Source organism: Sceloporus occidentalis, unplaced genomic scaffold, assembly GCF_023333645.1.
Source record: "Sceloporus occidentalis isolate IW3139 unplaced genomic scaffold, rSceOcc1.0.p SCAF_4, whole genome shotgun sequence".
Taxonomy (NCBI): domain Eukaryota; kingdom Metazoa; phylum Chordata; class Lepidosauria; order Squamata; family Phrynosomatidae; genus Sceloporus; species Sceloporus occidentalis.
The window spans coordinates 23,826,995-23,844,853 of record NW_028316984.1 but is presented as its reverse complement, the minus strand read 5'-3'; the positions used below and the strand labels follow the sequence as shown (position 1 = coordinate 23,844,853).

At 41.0% G+C, this 17,859-nt stretch overlaps 2 protein-coding genes across 2 annotated transcripts; both read right to left on the bottom strand.

Annotated features, from left to right (window-relative positions):
- Positions 1-4,109: 4,109 nt before the first annotated feature.
- LOC149313623 (SUN domain-containing protein 3-like) lies at positions 4,110-6,018 on the bottom strand. The gene is made up of 3 exons (XM_089523015.1): positions 5,791-6,018; positions 5,466-5,561; positions 4,110-4,327 (listed from the first exon to the last, which is right to left on the bottom strand). The coding sequence occupies exons 1-3, from the start codon at positions 6,016-6,018 to the stop codon at positions 4,226-4,228; spliced, it is 426 nt and encodes a 141-aa protein (XP_089379141.1). The 3' UTR covers positions 4,110-4,225.
- A 2,204-nt stretch (positions 6,019-8,222) lies between these two features.
- Positions 8,223-9,005, bottom strand: LOC149313622 (general transcription factor II-I repeat domain-containing protein 2A-like). The gene has a single exon (XM_089523014.1). The coding sequence runs from the start codon at positions 9,003-9,005 to the stop codon at positions 8,223-8,225; it is 783 nt and encodes a 260-aa protein (XP_089379140.1).
- Between the last annotated feature and the right edge of the window lie 8,854 nt (positions 9,006-17,859).

Sequence of the window (17,859 nt, the reverse complement as noted above, 5' to 3'; positions counted from 1 at the left end):
AATAGGAGAGGAGCGCCGTTGGTCTGGGCTCTCAGTCCATCCGCGCCTGGGGATAAATTGGTAGAAGTCCGTCTGACTTTCCCTTATCCAGGAAAGATTCGGTCGGCCGCAGTCGACCCCGTCACTGCATCCCGCGGAACGCAGCCTTGAGCGCAGCCTCAAAGCGTGTCCGTTCGCTCCGCCTTACAACCGGAAATCCCCAACTGTTTTGTCTAATAGTGTTGGAGTTCTGTCTTCCTTTCTGAATGGCACTTAGTCTTCTTATGAAAACTGCAGGGTAGATACTAAAGTTTTTATGGACAATGTTGATCTATTGCATTTGCAGAATGCTTCGACGCAGTGAAAGAATTGCTGCACTCCAGCCTGTTTGCTACAGGGAAACAAAAGTGAAGAGGTACAGGAGATAATTCATTAACCTGGTTTATGTAAAAATAATGTGCATTAGATGAGTGCAAACTGCTTTTGCACTTTGAACTCATTTGTCAGCAGTTGCACAAACCATACCAGGGCCAACAGTGGAATACCAGTGGAAGGAGAAAACACCAGAGAGAAGATGGGACAAGAGCATGTAGAATGGCATTATCAAAACTCTCAAAAATATAACAATTAGAAATACTTAGAAGATCAGACTGATTTACTTTGCCAGTACATGCTGGACCATCCTTTGCCAGAACTGACCTATTCTGGGCTTGTAGACTTGTCCTTTCTAAAGCTATACGATTCTCTAGGATTTTGCAGTCCAAAGAAGTCACTTCCCAGCTTAACCTCTGCTCTAGAGGGTCTCTGTGCCCTTTAGAACTAGGTTTGCCATAATTTGCTACCACTGGGACAGAGATGCACAGATTGAATATGAGTGTCAGAAGAACCAGTTTCATCTGGAAAGGCACTTCCCAGCTTAACCTCTGCTCTAGAGGGTCTCCATGCCCTTTAGAACTAGGGTTGCCATAATTTGCTACCACCTAACCGGGACAAAATGTAGAAAAACGTAGTTCAAAAATTAGGTCCAAATGTAGGACAAATGTAGGATAAAAATTAGGCTAAAATGTATCCCATTCAGGAAAAAATATCTTTTTTTAACTTTACCCAGCTATAAAATGGTTTGTGCCATTATTGTTTAGATACTCATTTGATTTCTTTGGTGCCAGCTATGATCTGTGTTCAAAAAGCAGACCATACATCATTGATTTGAAAATATTCTTCATTGTGCAAAAGTGGGATGATTTGGTAATGTGTATTGCTTCTTTCCAGGAATGTTGTCCTGGTGTTTTGGCATGCCAGGGGAGATAAAAACCAGTCCAGATAGTTAGGGATTGGCTTTCAAAAATATTGACAACATTGTCACTTTTTATTTTTCATTAAGAGGAATCTGGGATGACTGTAAAATGCCTAGAGGGCATTTTCCTGTCAGGCGATTTTTTGTTTGTTTGTTTGTTTGTTTGTTGACTGGGTCATGTAAACACATGCATCATTTGGTCTTAGAAAGGTAGATTAATTATTTTCCTGTTGCTGCCATTCCTTTTATCGTGGTGGGTTTTGTCCGGGCAGAGCCTGAGGTATAGGTTCTTCAACTCAAAGAATACACCTCTGGGGAAGGATATTTATACATGGCTTTCAGTGACCGGTTAAATAATCAAAGGTCAAATCTGTGCATGTGGCATTTGTTGGTTCTCAATTATATTAGAAGCTCTTTGGTTGAAATACTCTTCTTTTCCCAGATGGGTGAAATGATTCCTCAGTCCCATTACAGCAGGGTCTGAACTCATGTTCTCACATCCTCCTCATCCTCATTCCCATCAGAAGCACAACTAGGAAAGAGTTCATGATTCAGCCAAACCTAAGCTCTTTTCAGCCCCCCTGTTTATCGAGAGAGAAAATTAAGCAGATTCTGCCTATACTTTTTTTAGGTGTCAGATTTTAGAATGAACACCACAAATAATGCCAGCTCAGAAGGTAAATTAAGATTCCTTTTTTTAAAAAAAGTGGAACCAGAGTTTGCAAAACTGGCATGGCCAAAGGGATTCTGGGTGGTGTCATCCAAATAAATAATTTCTCCAAGCTCTGGGTAAAATCTGGTTGTATGCAGACTGCTCCAGAAGTAAGGCCTAGTGAGCTTAAAGGGCTTATTCTGAAGTGACTGCCATAGCACTGCTTCTCACAGATAACATATATGTGTGGGTCTGTTTTTATGTTTATGGTACACATTCCTTCCGAAAGAAAGCATTTAAAATAGTATTCCCTCTCCTCACACCAAATTCTGTTCAGCACAAATAATTGCATGTGTAATGTTCTCAGTGTAAATTTCTACACCTGACATTGCATCGATAAACCCAGTGAAACACTTCACAGAACGAAGATAGCATACGTTTGTTTCTGCAGGACTGAAGCTGCAGCTCCGTTAGTCTAGTTAACAAAACGAATAGCTTTGTATTGCCTCTGAGACCAGGCCAGGAAAGAGTCCCAGAAAACACCATGGGACTTCCTTACAAGTAAACCTACACAGAAATAGGTTGTAACAAATCTGCTCTAGCAGGTTTTCATGGACAAGAGCTCACTTTGTCAATGCAACAGCTTTGCCCATTTCCCCAGAGTAACTACTTTAACTCTAGATTATTTTCCCCTCTGCTTTTACAAGGGTGCCATCTCCTGGTTTGCTGAAAATCAACTCTATATCTAAAGGTCATTTCTACATTAGAGAAAGTAAAAACAAATCTCTTTTCATGGCACAAAATCTGTTGTATGTAAGAAACTTTGCTTTTGTAGATACATCCCCCAGAATTTTCCAGTCATGGCAACTGGCCATGCTGGTTGAGGGATTCCAAGGGCTGTAATTCCAAAATGTAACTTTTCCACACTCTGGCCACTTGCGGTTATCAGAACATGTGCTTTTATTCTATCAGATCAGACCCGATTAAACCAATTATTTCCCCGTATCTGTGTTTATGTGCAGTGTGGTGTAATAGTTTGAGTGCTAGACTAGGACTCCTGGAAACCAAGATCTAAATTCCTCACTCAGCCATGGAAATCCACTGGGTTACCTTGGGCATGTCATACTTTCTCAACCTCAGAGGAAGGCAAAGGCAAACTCCCTCTGAACAAATCCCGCCAAGAAACCCCAGCAATAGGTTTGCCTTCAGGTTGACATAGGTTGGAAATTACTTGAAGGTGCATATCCACAAAGTGGCATTTTGAGTTTGGATTCATAAATCTCCCTCTGCTGACAGAAGGGCTCCAAGTGGGGATGTTTAGCCTGGAGAAAAGAAGATTAAAAGGTGATATGATATCCCTGTTTAATTATTTGAAGGGATGTCATGTTGAGGAGGGAGCAAGCTTGTTTTCTGCTGCTCCAGAGACTAGGACCCGGAACAATGGATGCAAGTTACAGGAAAAGATATTCCACTCCAACATTAGAAGGAACTTCCTGACAGTAAGGGCTGTTCAACAGTGGAACACACTCCCTCGGAGTGTAGTGGAGTCTCCTTCTTTGGAGGTCTTTAAACAGAAGCTGGGTGGCCATCTGTTGGGGATGCTTTGATTTGGATTTCCTGCATGGCAGGGGGTTGGACTGGATGGCCCTTGCGGTCTCTTCCAACTCTATGATTCGATGATTCTATGATTCTACTGTCCCTATGCAGCTAGTACTTTCCTAAAACTCTGGGAGTAAAGATCCCATCAGCAAATACAATTCATGATAAGCATTGTGACCAAGGCAATGATTGTTTTGAATCCCTCTTTCTGAGTGTGAATGTGTGTGTGTGTGTGTGTGTGAGAGAGAGAGAGAGAGAGAGCAAGGGTGGGGCTCAGCTTCCTCTCTCAGCCCCATTGCCTTGGACCTGGCACAGCTGATCCAGCCCTATGATGATCCAGCTCTAGGGCGAGGGGGAGAGAGGAGAAGCAAATGGGCAGCCGTTGGCTATCGTGGAGGGGGTGGGCTGTGTGCCTGGGAGGAAGGGAGATTGCCATGGCGGCTTGCTGGCAGGGAGAGAATTACGGGCCCTGACAGCCCCTGCACCCTGGCTGAAGGAAGGCCCCCTGCTAGTCCCCAAGGCAAAGCTAGCCGGGGAGTGTAAAAGAAGGAGGAAAGGAGGAAAGGTAGAGACGGGATGGAAAGGAGTAGGAAGATGGATGAAGGAAGGAATGTGACTATCTGTGAAATTTCCCTGGAACGGATCCACCACGAATTAGGAGGGATGACTGTATAGTGAATGTTTCTGTTCATCAGAAGACATTAATTATATACATGAAATTGATATATGCAGGTGTACTTTTCATGGCTCCAGTTTGACGATATCTTCAGGAGCAGGTATTGAAAATTATCCAAATTTTCTCCCTTAAAATAAAAAAGAAGAGCACATAAAGGGAAAGTTACTGTTTGTTCTCTCCCCAGACATACTGTAACCCCAGTCAAATCAGCAAGATGGAAAGATTAGTCAGGGCCAAGATCCTGCAAAAGAAGGCAGAGCATAAAGTTCCACCAAAGTGTAATTATGCTCTGTCTCCATCTCTCTTTCTGCAGGACTCAGCTCTCTCTTGCAGGTCTCTCTCCCCCCCCCCCCCCCCCAACATGGCCAGGGTCCTTTTGCACTGACAAATAAAACCCAAATCTCAGATGAGCTGATTTCCTTCCTTCACACAGATCCCATGCACCCTCAAATATCTGCTCTAAATTGCAAGGAGACCCTCTAGAGCAGAGGCTAAGCTGGGAAGTGACTTGTCTGGACTGCAAAGTCCTAGAGAATCTTATAGCTTTAGGAAGGACAGGTCTACAACCCCAGTATATGTCACACACTAAAAATAGTGTTCTACTAATATAGTTAATAAATCTACCTCTTCAAGCAGCATGCATGTTCTAGGGTAAGTTACCCAAATCTGGACCCCTTTGGGACACCTGAGACTTATGGGCTTTTGTGATATTTGAGTTTATATACATGTATAAAAAGATTGGTCACAGTTACAGCATAACACTCCAACAGACAGCTGAGCTAAACACATCAATCTATATCAAAGACAGATATCTCACCCCCTAACCTACCCCTCAAAAGACTTTCTGAAGACTTTAGAGCCGTGGTGGCGAACCTATGGCCCATGTGCCAGAGATGGCATGCAGAGGGTGGGGAAGAGGAGGAATGGGCACACATCTGTTCCTCCTCTTCCCAGCCATCTTGGCTTTCAGCTGTCTCCAGAAAGACAGAAATCCTGTCCCAGAACTATCAAGGATGAATTCTAAAACAAGATGGTGAAATAGTGGGGAAAAACCTGAATGTGTTTGGACAGTTAAATGTAAACTAATTCTAATTGTTATATTTTTGAGAGTTTTGATAATGCCATTCTACATGGGAAAGTGGACGCAAACAGTAATTCAGAGACTATATAGCTTTCTCCCAGGAGACTTCCCTGTGTATTGACTGCATGCTTGTCACTCTTATTACACATTTTATGTGATCTTTTTTCTGTACTAAACAGCTTACCTCCAACTGGAAAAACTGCATTGGGTTACTATCCATTCTGTAGACAAATGACCCTAAAAATTGTCCTTCCTCCTTCTCCAAATCATCCTTGTAGCCCTGAAAATAGACAGTGATGGAGGGTGGTATAGATTGTAAGCCTTATTTTAAAAGGAGAAAAAAAGAACTGATGCTGTTAGACAAACATCAGTGTGTATATTTTGCTTGGAGTCTTTTAAAACCTTTTTTTAAATTTTACCCACCTATGAAATCACTTCTCAGTGCAAAAAAATAAAATTAAAAAAGGAGGAGGAAATGGGAGTCTGATAAAGATAATGGAGTTACTCACATAGATGGAGAGGTTATGTGGCGCACTCCGGATGTCATTGGTCGGAGTCATCGTCTTTGAAATGTGGTATAGCGCCACAGAGGATGGCCTGATGGGTCTCGCCAGCTTGACAATTATATGCCCTTTCGAGCCTTGCATGGCCCAGCAGCTGCCTGGCCGGTTGTCTGCGTTACTCTCATAGACTGAGAGGTTCTGTAGCATGCTGCGGATATCATATGTCGGAGACATTGTCTTTGAAATGTGGTATATAGCCACAGAGGATGGCTTCATGGGCTTGCCCAATTTTATTATTACATGGCCTTGTGCCCCATCCATGGCCCAACAATTTGTATGTGTGGGAGCATATAAACATATGGATACAGATTAAAGTTAGTTGCTAAAAAGGGTCCATACTATTGTGGAGTGCACGGCATTTTACTTGTGGCAGTTGCTTTGAGGTTCTCCTCCCTTAAGGTCATGTTTATGACAGGATTTTGTCTGAAAGCCACCTTCAGTCCTTTAATCCTTCTTCTTGTGAGTTAATGGGTGCTTCCCACCTTTACAATACACCCCACAATGGCCCTGGAGTTCTCCAGTTTGCTTCATTCAGGCATGGCTGAGAATCTGCACATGGAAAGGCCTATCTTTGAACAATGAAAACCAGGATGCCTGTGGCAAGGCACCATCCGAGCATGGTCCAGATGGCAAAAATGATCCCTTGGGAAGAAGCCACAAGCTAGGAGAGGTTGCAGCAGTTTGCTTGTGCCTGAGCCTACTGAGAAGGACAAACATTAACCCCCTCTGTCCTCCTTACTTCCGAGAGTTTTGTCCCAAACTGGGACAAAATGTAGAAAAATGTAGGACAAAAATTAGGTCCAAATTTTCTGGCTTCTTTTTTTTTTTTTACTTCCTCAACATATTTTATTAATTTTAATGCACTGAAGCCAACAAGCATAACATTTCTTACAATAATCAGAGCTTTATACTTTACAAAATACATTCCCAAATCCCTCCCTTCTTATTTTAAATTTCTTACTTTGATTTAGTCTATTATATGGTTACCACTCCCTATATCCCCCAAAGAAACCTAGAACGATTTTCAACATTATTAATACACATACCATCATGTGACACTTACAGAGAATACAGATAGCACACTCACTTGTCTCCCACGCCACATTCCCACAATTCCTAATAAATTTTAATTGTAATACAAAAAAACCAGTTGAGTAATTGTAATTGTAACTGTAATTGTAATATAATTTATTCGGTCTTTGACCAGTATAAAAAAAGAAAAAGAAAAGAAAAACAGCATCAGTATAATTTAAAATGTACATTGTACATACCTGGGCATAAATAGTACTTAAGCAATTACAGTTACAATAAAGCCGGGTCAAATCATCTATGCCAGTGATGGGCAACCTTTTTGGCGTGGTGTGTCAAAATTCGGCAAAAAATCGAGCATAACTTGCATGGTGTGTCACTTCGACAAAAAACATAATTTTGCGCAATTTATAGTTTAAACTACAAAAATGTATAATTGCAATATATAATTGTATTTAATAAACCAAAAACAAATTATTTAACATACCTGCTTAGTAACTTCTTTATTCATCAATCTGTCGATTTCGTATGTTGCCCTTGATATTATTGAACTTGTTTGGGGTGCTGTGAACTGAGATAAGTGAGGGGGAAGGCGAATTCTTTAACTAACCTGCCTATTAGTGACTTTTTTGTTGCTGAATTTCATTGGCTAAATCTTCAATTGAAGGTTGGTATTTTGTACACTTCAGGCCCAAGCAAGCGCTACTAACCTCATTTGTCAATCTGTTTCTTTTGTTGGTTTTGATATTATTTAATGTTGAGAATAAGGTCTCACAAAAGTACGTAGAAGGAAAAATTGTGAGTAAAGCTGTTGCTACATTTTTCAGGGTGCTAAAAGTGTCTGGTAGTCTGTTCCAGGCACTCCAAATTTCCTGTTTGTAGTGGCACTCATCTTGATTCTCCAAGCGGCCCCTTTCCAGATTCTCAAGCTTTGACCTCAAGTTGACAAACACCTGAGCCCAGATGCTGTCTTGAAATTCTGCAAGCTGGATGTCCAAATCATCTATTTGCATCCATTGGAAACCATTTAATTCCAAACTATTGTAGACTACTACATCAGGATACTTAATTATTCTCATGGTCTGTTCTAGGCTTCTAAATTGACTAAATCTATCAGTAAACTGGTCAAGTAACGAGTCTAAAACATGCTGGTACTTCATATGCAAGAGTTCCGCTTCATTTCGTACAGCTGCACTGGCCTTCTCAAAATGCTTTTGTACTCGAGGAAAATACTTATACATTTTAGTTTCTACATCTCGCTTGAAAATTTTTACTTTACTTTCAAAAGCTTTTATGTATCCAAACATAACATCAATACTTTTGCCAAAACCTTGTAACTTTAAGTTCAGTTAATTAACATGAACAGAGAGATGTGTAAAAAACATCAGGGTGTTGACCCACTTATCATCATTGAGCTGAGGAAAGTTTCCCAGATCCTTATCTTCAAGAAATACCTTAATTTCTTCAAAGCACTCCACAAAGCGCTCAAGAACCTTGCCTCGGCTCAGCCATCTTACATTATTGTACATCAGCAGTCCACTGTAGGTGGAATCAACCTCCAGTAAAAGTGCTGAAAATTCTCGCTTGTGAAAGGGGCGAGCAGCTATTAAATTAACTATTTTTGTAACAACTGACATTAAGTCATTTATGTCAGTGAATCCTGCCTTGGCACATAAAGCCTCCTGATGGATAATACAATGAAAAGGCACAATCGGATGTCCAATAGCTTCTGTAAACAATTTCACAAATCCAACTTTTCCCCCCACCATGTTTGGGGCACCATCTGTCGTCACTGACACAGCTTTAGAGATATCAATGCTTGGGTCGCAGAATGTTTGCATAACAACCGTACATATTTTGCTTCCTGATGTACTTGTTGGCACTGATACTAACTTTATCAACTCTTCTCTCATTGTGTGACTATCAGAATATTGACCAATAATGGCCAACTGAGCATGTGACATGACATCAGTAGTTTCATCAAGAGAGATGGAAAAATATTTACAATTCCTTATGTCTCTCTTTAATTGATGTTGTACATTTGTGTTCAGTCTCATTATTCGGTCTTTTATGATATTTCTACTGAGTGGTAACTCAGATATTCTCTTAATAATTGGATCTTTATTCTGCATATCGTGAAATAGAACTGGCGCATATCTTAGGAGAGTTTCTTTAATAAATTCTCCCTCATTAAGTGCTTTTGCATGCTGAGCTATGGAGTGAGCAATGCTCAAACTTGCAGATGTTAAATTTGTACAGCCTTTTATAAATTTAAGGATGGAGTTAGATTGGCTCTTATAAAGGTGTAGCTTCCTGGAAATGTATTCCTTCCTTTCATCCTCACTTTTTTCCAAGAGCTGGGAATGATTAGTTTCAAAATGTCTATTTATATTCCACGTTCTGCTTACTACTGTTTCAGTACATAGAACGCAAAATGATCTGCCATTTTTTTCTATAATACCATACATCTCGCTCCATGTCTCTTGAAAGGATCGGCCACTGCTACTACCACTCCCTTTACTTAACCTTTGTTTTTTATTTTTTGGGCGCTCCATCAGTGGGCCAGTGACAGCAGATAGAATTATAGATAGCTTGTTAGCCAATTAGGGGTTAACTAGCCTAACACAGCCTCCCCCTCACTTATCTCAGTTATTGTGGGCAATTACAAGTCCATGGTGTAACGGTTACCCTTCTTTCCTTATTGCTTCCACCAATTTTGTAATGACTACCCTCTTTTTAAGGGCTGGCGGTAGGGTCTTTTCTTTATATAGTAGCGTGGAGCTGATATGTATGACTGACAAGCTTTTATGTAAACCAAAATATAAACTTTATTAAACAGAATGGTTTAACATCTTTTTCTTGAACTGAATGATATTATGTAATTGTTAATTCAGGCACAGGTTACTTAGTTACACTTGTATTATTTGACTCGGCTACTGTCACTTTACTTTTCCCTAGATATCCCTCTATCACCTAGAGACTTTCCTGCCTCTCTTTAGACAGTTCGTTCTCTTAACTCAGCCACCAAGGCTAACCATATCCCGCAGGATATTACACTCCAGTCCCTCCCTCTCCTAGAGGTCTGGCAGTGCAACGGTAGGGAGCCCTTTCTACACAGACTCTACCCCTAACCGTCCTTCTCGAGCCCTGGAACCCTCCCTCTCAGGATTCCAGCCCCTAACTAACACTTTCCCGCAGGAACTCCTGGACCTCAGTCCTCTCTCCCCAAGATTCTAAACCCTAACTGCTGTTCTAAACTGTCTCGGTTCCAACTGACTCCCCAACTGTCAGTTTGGAATCTTCAAAAGTTCCAGCCTACAGGCTATTGGCTGGCCCTCAGCTGCCTTCTGATTGGACAGCTGGGAGTGCTCTCCGTTACAGACCTCCCCCCTTAATAGGTTCATTGATACACATAGCCCTACGGTTATACGTATCAATGAACTCTCAAGTATACTTACCTATTATATCATCACTTAACTATACCCTTATATAAACGTTAAATAAACAACATCACAATATATACATATATAACCTTTATATATATCTACTTGTTATATATTGACCTATTTTCACAACTTACCATATCTTTCTTATATATTTATCATATTATAACCATATTCCATACTATTTGTTGGGTTTAACACTTTAAAACCACTTAAACAACCTTTTCTCCCAACTTCAGATCCTTTGTATGTTCCATTTAAATGTTGCTCTCAAACATATATTCAATCTTTTAACCTCTCCCTTACTGGATTAAAGATTGATGGAACATCATCTCCAACCACTTTTCCCTGTTCCCAGTACGGCTTTGAAAACATTTTTCTATCTATTATATTAATGGCAAACAACCACACATTGGTTTTCCAGTCTATCAACTCATTTATATCATTGTCCTTTTCAGGAGTTTTTCCTGGATCAGTCCTTGTACCTGACAACGTTTTTCTTTGTATCAGTTGTGGACTTAACACCTCTTCTGGAAAAAAGTCTTTCTTTTTTTTCTGTTGTACTGGACCAGATTCTTTGAGTGCGTTGAACCACCTTTATATCTTCTTCTGTAGACTGTAAAGCGTCTCTTATCCAAGTTATCACCTTTTTTAGATAGTTCATCACGATCTCTGGTTTTTCTTTTTCCGTTGAATCTCGTTTTTCAGTTGATTGATGGCTTCTTGGGTTCCACCAATGCTTGTCTCTCCTCTGGTCACCACTAGTATGTTTGACAGTAGGATGTTGTCTCCTTTTGACTTTGTAAGGATGTTTCCCCTTTAACCTTAAGTCTTTCCCCTCATCTGATTCTAACCAAGGTTTTACACTTTTAGGACTCTTTCTCTCCGGGCTAACTTCTTCTCTCTTTTTCGCTCCTATGACCACAGCCAATTTTTCATCAGGCTCATTAGACCTATTAATCTCATGGTCTATGACTGCTACTTTTTCTTCTTTATTTATTACATCTACTTGCTCTTGTAAAACGTTTTCTTCTTGTGTAATCTCTACTTTTTCTTTTTGTATCTGACTCTTGGACTTTATATTGAGAAGTTCACGTTGGAGAGTATTGTATTTTGCTTTTATATGGTAAAACATGGTTTTCCATCCTTTTGCTTGTGTATTGGCTTTATGGCAATTTTCCACAAGAGTTTGAACTTCTCTGTCTTTAGAGTTTAGCCTATTTTTCAGTCTGGCAATCTCTGTGTGCAGATCTTCAGTTTTTAACTTTATGTTATCAATTTCTTTCTTATCTTTATTGACCTTTTGATGTAGAATCTCATTTTCTTGTTTTAACTCATATATCTGTTCTTGTAACTTTTTATTTTCCAAACCTCTATACTCTCCTGAGGTTCAGAACCTATGGGGTCTACACTAGCCACCATTTCTTCTCTGACTTCCTCTTCTACCATCTCTGTCACCACTGGAGGTTTGACTTTCTTAGGAGGCATTGTCGATAGTATTTCCTTACGATTACCTCAGACTTTTACCTCAGGAAATACTCTAATTCCACTCGCCCTCACCCAATATTTTATAGATCTTTGACAGAATTTTACCATCTTGACTCCATAATAACTCTTCCATATCAGAATTAGCATTAGAAAAGCCTCTTTGTTTTTTGACCTTGTTTTGTTTCTTGCTTCCGTGTGACTGTAACCAGTCACTCTTTCTGGCCTCTAAACATGTCTCCTTCTGAATGGCTGTGCTTTAGAATGAAAGCACCTTTCAAATGCTAATCACTAACTAAACCTATGTTTTAGTAATTCTCACTTGATTTTGTTTCTCTTTTCTCAGAGGCACACCAAAAGCCTTTCCAGATGAAACTGGTTCTTCTGACACTCTCATTCATTCTGTGCATCTCTGTCCATGAGTTCCTAAAAGATCCAGTCTAAACATAGTGTTTTTTTACTTAAATATTCTCCTTAAGATATATAATATTTGTGTGTGGGGAAACATATAAACATATGGATACAGATTAAAGTTAGTTGCTAAAAAGAGTCCATACTATTGTGGAGTGGAGCGCATGGCATTTTACTTGTGGCAGTTGCTTTGAGGTTCTCCTCCCTTAAGGTCATGTTCATGACAGGATTTTGTCTGGAAGCCACCTTCAGTCCTTTAATCCTTCTTCTTGTGAGTTAATGGGTGCTTCCCACCTTTACAATACACCCCACAATGGCCCTGGAGTTCTCCAGTTTGCTTCAATCAGGCATGGCTGAGAATCTGCACACTGGCAAAGCAACATCAGAGCATGGTCAAGATGGCAAAAATGATTCCTGGGGAAGAAGCCACAAGTTAGGAGAAGCTGCAGCAGTTTGCTTGTGCCTGAGCCTACTGAGAAGGACAAACATTCACCCCCTCTCTCCTCCTTACTCCCGAGAGTTAGCTGACTGCAAACTGCTTTTGCACTTTGAACTCAGTTGTCAGCAATTGCGGTAATCGGGGGACTAAGAGGGAAAGTGGGAGCTAGAGAGAGAAACTGGGATATATTAAAAGCAGCTGAATAAGTAGGATGGAAAGATGATTTTGGGGATTCTCCCTGCCAAATCAGGACAGCTGAAGGGTGTGAAAGAATAAGCAGTAGATGATTTTGAGATATCCTTGGCCATACAAACCAGGATCTTCTTTTCTCAGGATCTTTAAAGTTAGAAGGTGGCGTCAGCCTGCTGCTGCAGAAAGAGGAGAGCCATTAGACTTACCTCTCCCACGCATGTTGGACCATCCTTTGGCAGAACCAGCCATGGTCATGAGACCACCACAGGCTCCACCACTCCTGGTGATAGGTATGCTAGACCTCAAATGCCCTTTTCCATGAAAAGAAGACTGAAAGGAGTGAGAAGAACTTTGAGAGGGGGTGCAAGGTTTCTTGAGGAGAGACATGGAGTTCTTTCTAGGAATGGAGAAAATCCTGCCCCAGGCAGAGTCAGAGGCATAGTCTTTTCAGCAGCAGATGTTTCACACTACAACCAGTGGCATCACTAGAGTTGGCATCACCCAATCCGGTAACACATAGTGCCACCTCTCTATTGACTTCTTCCCATGCCACACCATACAGAAGCCTCAGTAATGTTTTTGGGTACTAAGATTTCTCATAAGTCATAATTCCCATATATTACTGAACGTAATGGTAACAGCTGTGACATAAACAAGTAGCAGAATTAAAATTATACCTTTAAATTACAGCCTAAATGTATTTACATGCACATAGTGTCATGTGGTTAAAGTGCAATTTGATAAGATGTTGTTTTTTAAATTCAAAAGAATAAAAAAGATTTTAAAAAATTCTTCAGTCTTTTAAAGGGACACAGGTGAATGCTACAACCCATTTATACCAAAAGGCAGATATTTGGGGATCAGTGCTTTCAAACCCCCGGCTTTATGATGTTGGCGCATCCTGCACCCCCCGCACACACTCCCTAGTGATGCCCCTGACTGCCACTGGGAACATTGTGTTGTCTAGTTGGGCTTCCTGCATAGTGGGATAATAGAGCTTGGGCTCCACCTGAGTTAAAGGGTTATTTGGTTTGTGGGGATGGTAACACCATCTCTAACACAGGCCACTCCAGACCTGTCTGCTCCCTCTGGGTTTATCTGCCATCTTCAAAGCAGCTTGGGCACAGGTTGGGAGAACTGGGTTTTCCCAGCACAAATAGATCGCTGTGAGCTGTCCCTCCTCTAATACAAAGTATTGTGTGGCGGCTTGGCCTTGAATCGGCAATCGAGGTTAAATGGCTTTATATAAGGTCAGTTCTTGATGCAGGTGACAACGGCTAAAAATGTTGATGGTGTGGCTCAACATAGCTGCTTGCATGTTTGCACCTTCTTTGAGTTTGTAGCAATTGTGAACTGTCATGATGAGCCTCTTTACTTTAAATTTACTTCTAGACGTCTGCTTCTAACTTTGGGAGTCTTAACAGGGTTACCTGGCAATAGATGGCAGAAAGGCAGGGATTTTGAAACAGAAGGAATACAGGCCTAATATGAAGCTTCCAGGTGCCACATCTTGCCCCCTGCTTGTCTCCTTCCAAAGCTACCACCCGGTTTTAGAGGGATGAATGCGAAACCTGGGCTGCATCTGCACTACAGAAATAATGCTGTTTGACACTGCTTTAATTGCCATGGCTATGGGATTTGTAGTTTTGTGAGATATTTAGCCTTGACTGACAGAGAGCTCTGGTGCTACAACAAACTACAAATCCCATGATTTTGTATCCCCAGCAGTTAAAGTGTATCCATAGCAGTTAAAGTGGTGAAAACTGCATTATTTCTGCAGCAAAGATGCAGCTGTAGTCTTAGGTGTTGCTAACCGAGAACATGTTATCGAAAAAATGTTGTTGGCTGGTTATCATTTTGTTTTCAGACCCAGTACAAAAGGCCTTTGAAATCCTAAACAGTCAAAGATACAGACACCAAAAACAGCCAATTTCTCACATGGCTGACTCTGTGAATATTGGCCTCTTTAAGGAGTAATTTCCATGAACAATGACTAACTCAACCTATATGTTTTAGTAATTCTCACTTGATTTTGTTTCTTTTTTCTCAGAGGCACACCAAAAGCCTTTCCAGATGAAACTGGTTCTTCTGACACTCTCATTCATTCTGTGCATCTCTGTCCATGAGTTCCTAAAAGATCCAGTCTAAACATAGTGTTTTTTTACTTAAATATTCTCCTTAAGATATATAATATTTGTGTGTGGGGAAACATATAAACATATGGATACAGATTAAAGTTAGTTGCTAAAAAGAGTCCATACTATTGTGGAGTGGAGCGCATGGCATTTTACTTGTGGCAGTTGCTTTGAGGTTCTCCTCCCTTAAGGTCATGTTCATGACAGGATTTTGTCTGGAAGCCACCTTCAGTCCTTTAATCCTTCTTCTTGTGAGTTAATGGGTGCTTCCCACCTTTACAATACACCCCACAATGGCCCTGGAGTTCTCCAGTTTGCTTCAATCAGGCATGGCTGAGAATCTGCACACTGGCAAAGCAACATCAGAGCATGGTCAAGATGGCAAAAATGATTCCTGGGGAAGAAGCCACAAGTTAGGAGAAGCTGCAGCAGTTTGCTTGTGCCTGAGCCTACTGAGAAGGACAAACATTCACCCCCTCTCTCCTCCTTACTCCCGAGAGTTAGCTGACTGCAAACTGCTTTTGCACTTTGAACTCAGTTGTCAGCAATTGCGGTAATCGGGGGACTAAGAGGGAAAGTGGGAGCTAGAGAGAGAAACTGGGATATATTAAAAGCAGCTGAATAAGTAGGATGGAAAGATGATTTTGGGGATTCTCCCTGCCAAATCAGGACAGCTGAAGGGTGTGAAAGAATAAGCAGTAGATGATTTTGAGATATCCTTGGCCATACAAACCAGGATCTTCTTTTCTCAGGATCTTTAAAGTTAGAAGGTGGCGTCAGCCTGCTGCTGCAGAAAGAGGAGAGCCATTAGACTTACCTCTCCCACGCATGTTGGACCATCCTTTGGCAGAACCAGCCATGGTCATGAGACCACCACAGGCTCCACCACTCCTGGTGATAGGTATGCTAGACCTCAAATGCCCTTTTCCATGAAAAGAAGACTGAAAGGAGTGAGAAGAACTTTGAGAGGGGGTGCAAGGTTTCTTGAGGAGAGACATGGAGTTCTTTCTAGGAATGGAGAAAATCCTGCCCCAGGCAGAGTCAGAGGCATAGTCTTTTCAGCAGCAGATGTTTCACACTACAACCAGTGGCATCACTAGAGTTGGCATCACCCAATCCGGTAACACATAGTGCCACCTCTCTATTGACTTCTTCCCATGCCACACCATACAGAAGCCTCAGTAATGTTTTTGGGTACTAAGATTTCTCATAAGTCATAATTCCCATATATTACTGAACGTAATGGTAACAGCTGTGACATAAACAAGTAGCAGAATTAAAATTATACCTTTAAATTACAGCCTAAATGTATTTACATGCACATAGTGTCATGTGGTTAAAGTGCAATTTGATAAGATGTTGTTTTTTAAATTCAAAAGAATAAAAAAGATTTTAAAAAATTCTTCAGTCTTTTAAAGGGACACAGGTGAATGCTACAACCCATTTATACCATCTGCACTACAGAAATAATGCTGTTTGACACTGCTTTAATTGCCATGGCTATGGGATTTGTAGTTTTGTGAGATATTTAGCCTTGACTGACAGAGAGCTCTGGTGCTACAACAAACTACAAATCCCATGATTTTGTATCCCCAGCAGTTAAAGTGTATCCATAGCAGTTAAAGTGGTGAAAACTGCATTATTTCTGCAGCAAAGATGCAGCTGTAGTCTTAGGTGTTGCTAACCGAGAACATGTTATCGAAAAAATGTTGTTGGCTGGTTATCATTTTGTTTTCAGACCCAGTACAAAAGGCCTTTGAAATCCTAAACAGTCAAAGATACAGACACCAAAAACAGCCAATTTCTCACATGGCTGACTCTGTGAATATTGGCCTCTTTAAGGAGTAATTTCCATGAACAATGACTAACTCAACCTATATGTTTTAGTAATTCTCACTTGATTTTGTTTCTTTTTTCTCAGAGGCACGCCAAAAGCCTTTCCAGATGAAACTGGTTCTTCTGACACTCTCATTCATTCTGTGCATCTCTGTCCATGAGTTCCTAAAAGATCCAGTCTAAACATAGTGTTTTTTTACTTAAATATTCTCCTTAAGATATATAATATTTGTGTGTGGGGAAACATATAAACATATGGATACAGATTAAAGTTAGTTGCTAAAAAGAGTCCATACTATTGTGGAGTGGAGCGCATGGCATTTTACTTGTGGCAGTTGCTTTGAGGTTCTCCTCCCTTAAGGTCATGTTCATGACAGGATTTTGTCTGGAAGCCACCTTCAGTCCTTTAATCCTTCTTCTTGTGAGTTAATGGGTGCTTCCCACCTTTACAATACACCCCACAATGGCCCTGGAGTTCTCCAGTTTGCTTCAATCAGGCATGGCTGAGAATCTGCACACTGGCAAAGCAACATCAGAGCATGGTCAAGATGGCAAAAATGATTCCTGGGGAAGAAGCCACAAGTTAGGAGAAGCTGCAGCAGTTTGCTTGTGCCTGAGCCTACTGAGAAGGACAAACATTCACCCCCTCTCTCCTCCTTACTCCCGAGAGTTAGCTGACTGCAAACTGCTTTTGCACTTTGAACTCAGTTGTCAGCAATTGCGGTAATCGGGGGACTAAGAGGGAAAGTGGGAGCTAGAGAGAGAAACTGGGATATATTAAAAGCAGCTGAATAAGTAGGATGGAAAGATGATTTTGGGGATTCTCCCTGCCAAATCAGGACAGCTGAAGGGTGTGAAAGAATAAGCAGTAGATGATTTTGAGATATCCTTGGCCATACAAACCAGGATCTTCTTTTCTCAGGATCTTTAAAGTTAGAAGGTGGCGTCAGCCTGCTGCTGCAGAAAGAGGAGAGCCATTAGACTTACCTCTCCCACGCATGTTGGACCATCCTTTGGCAGAACCAGCCATGGTCATGAGACCACC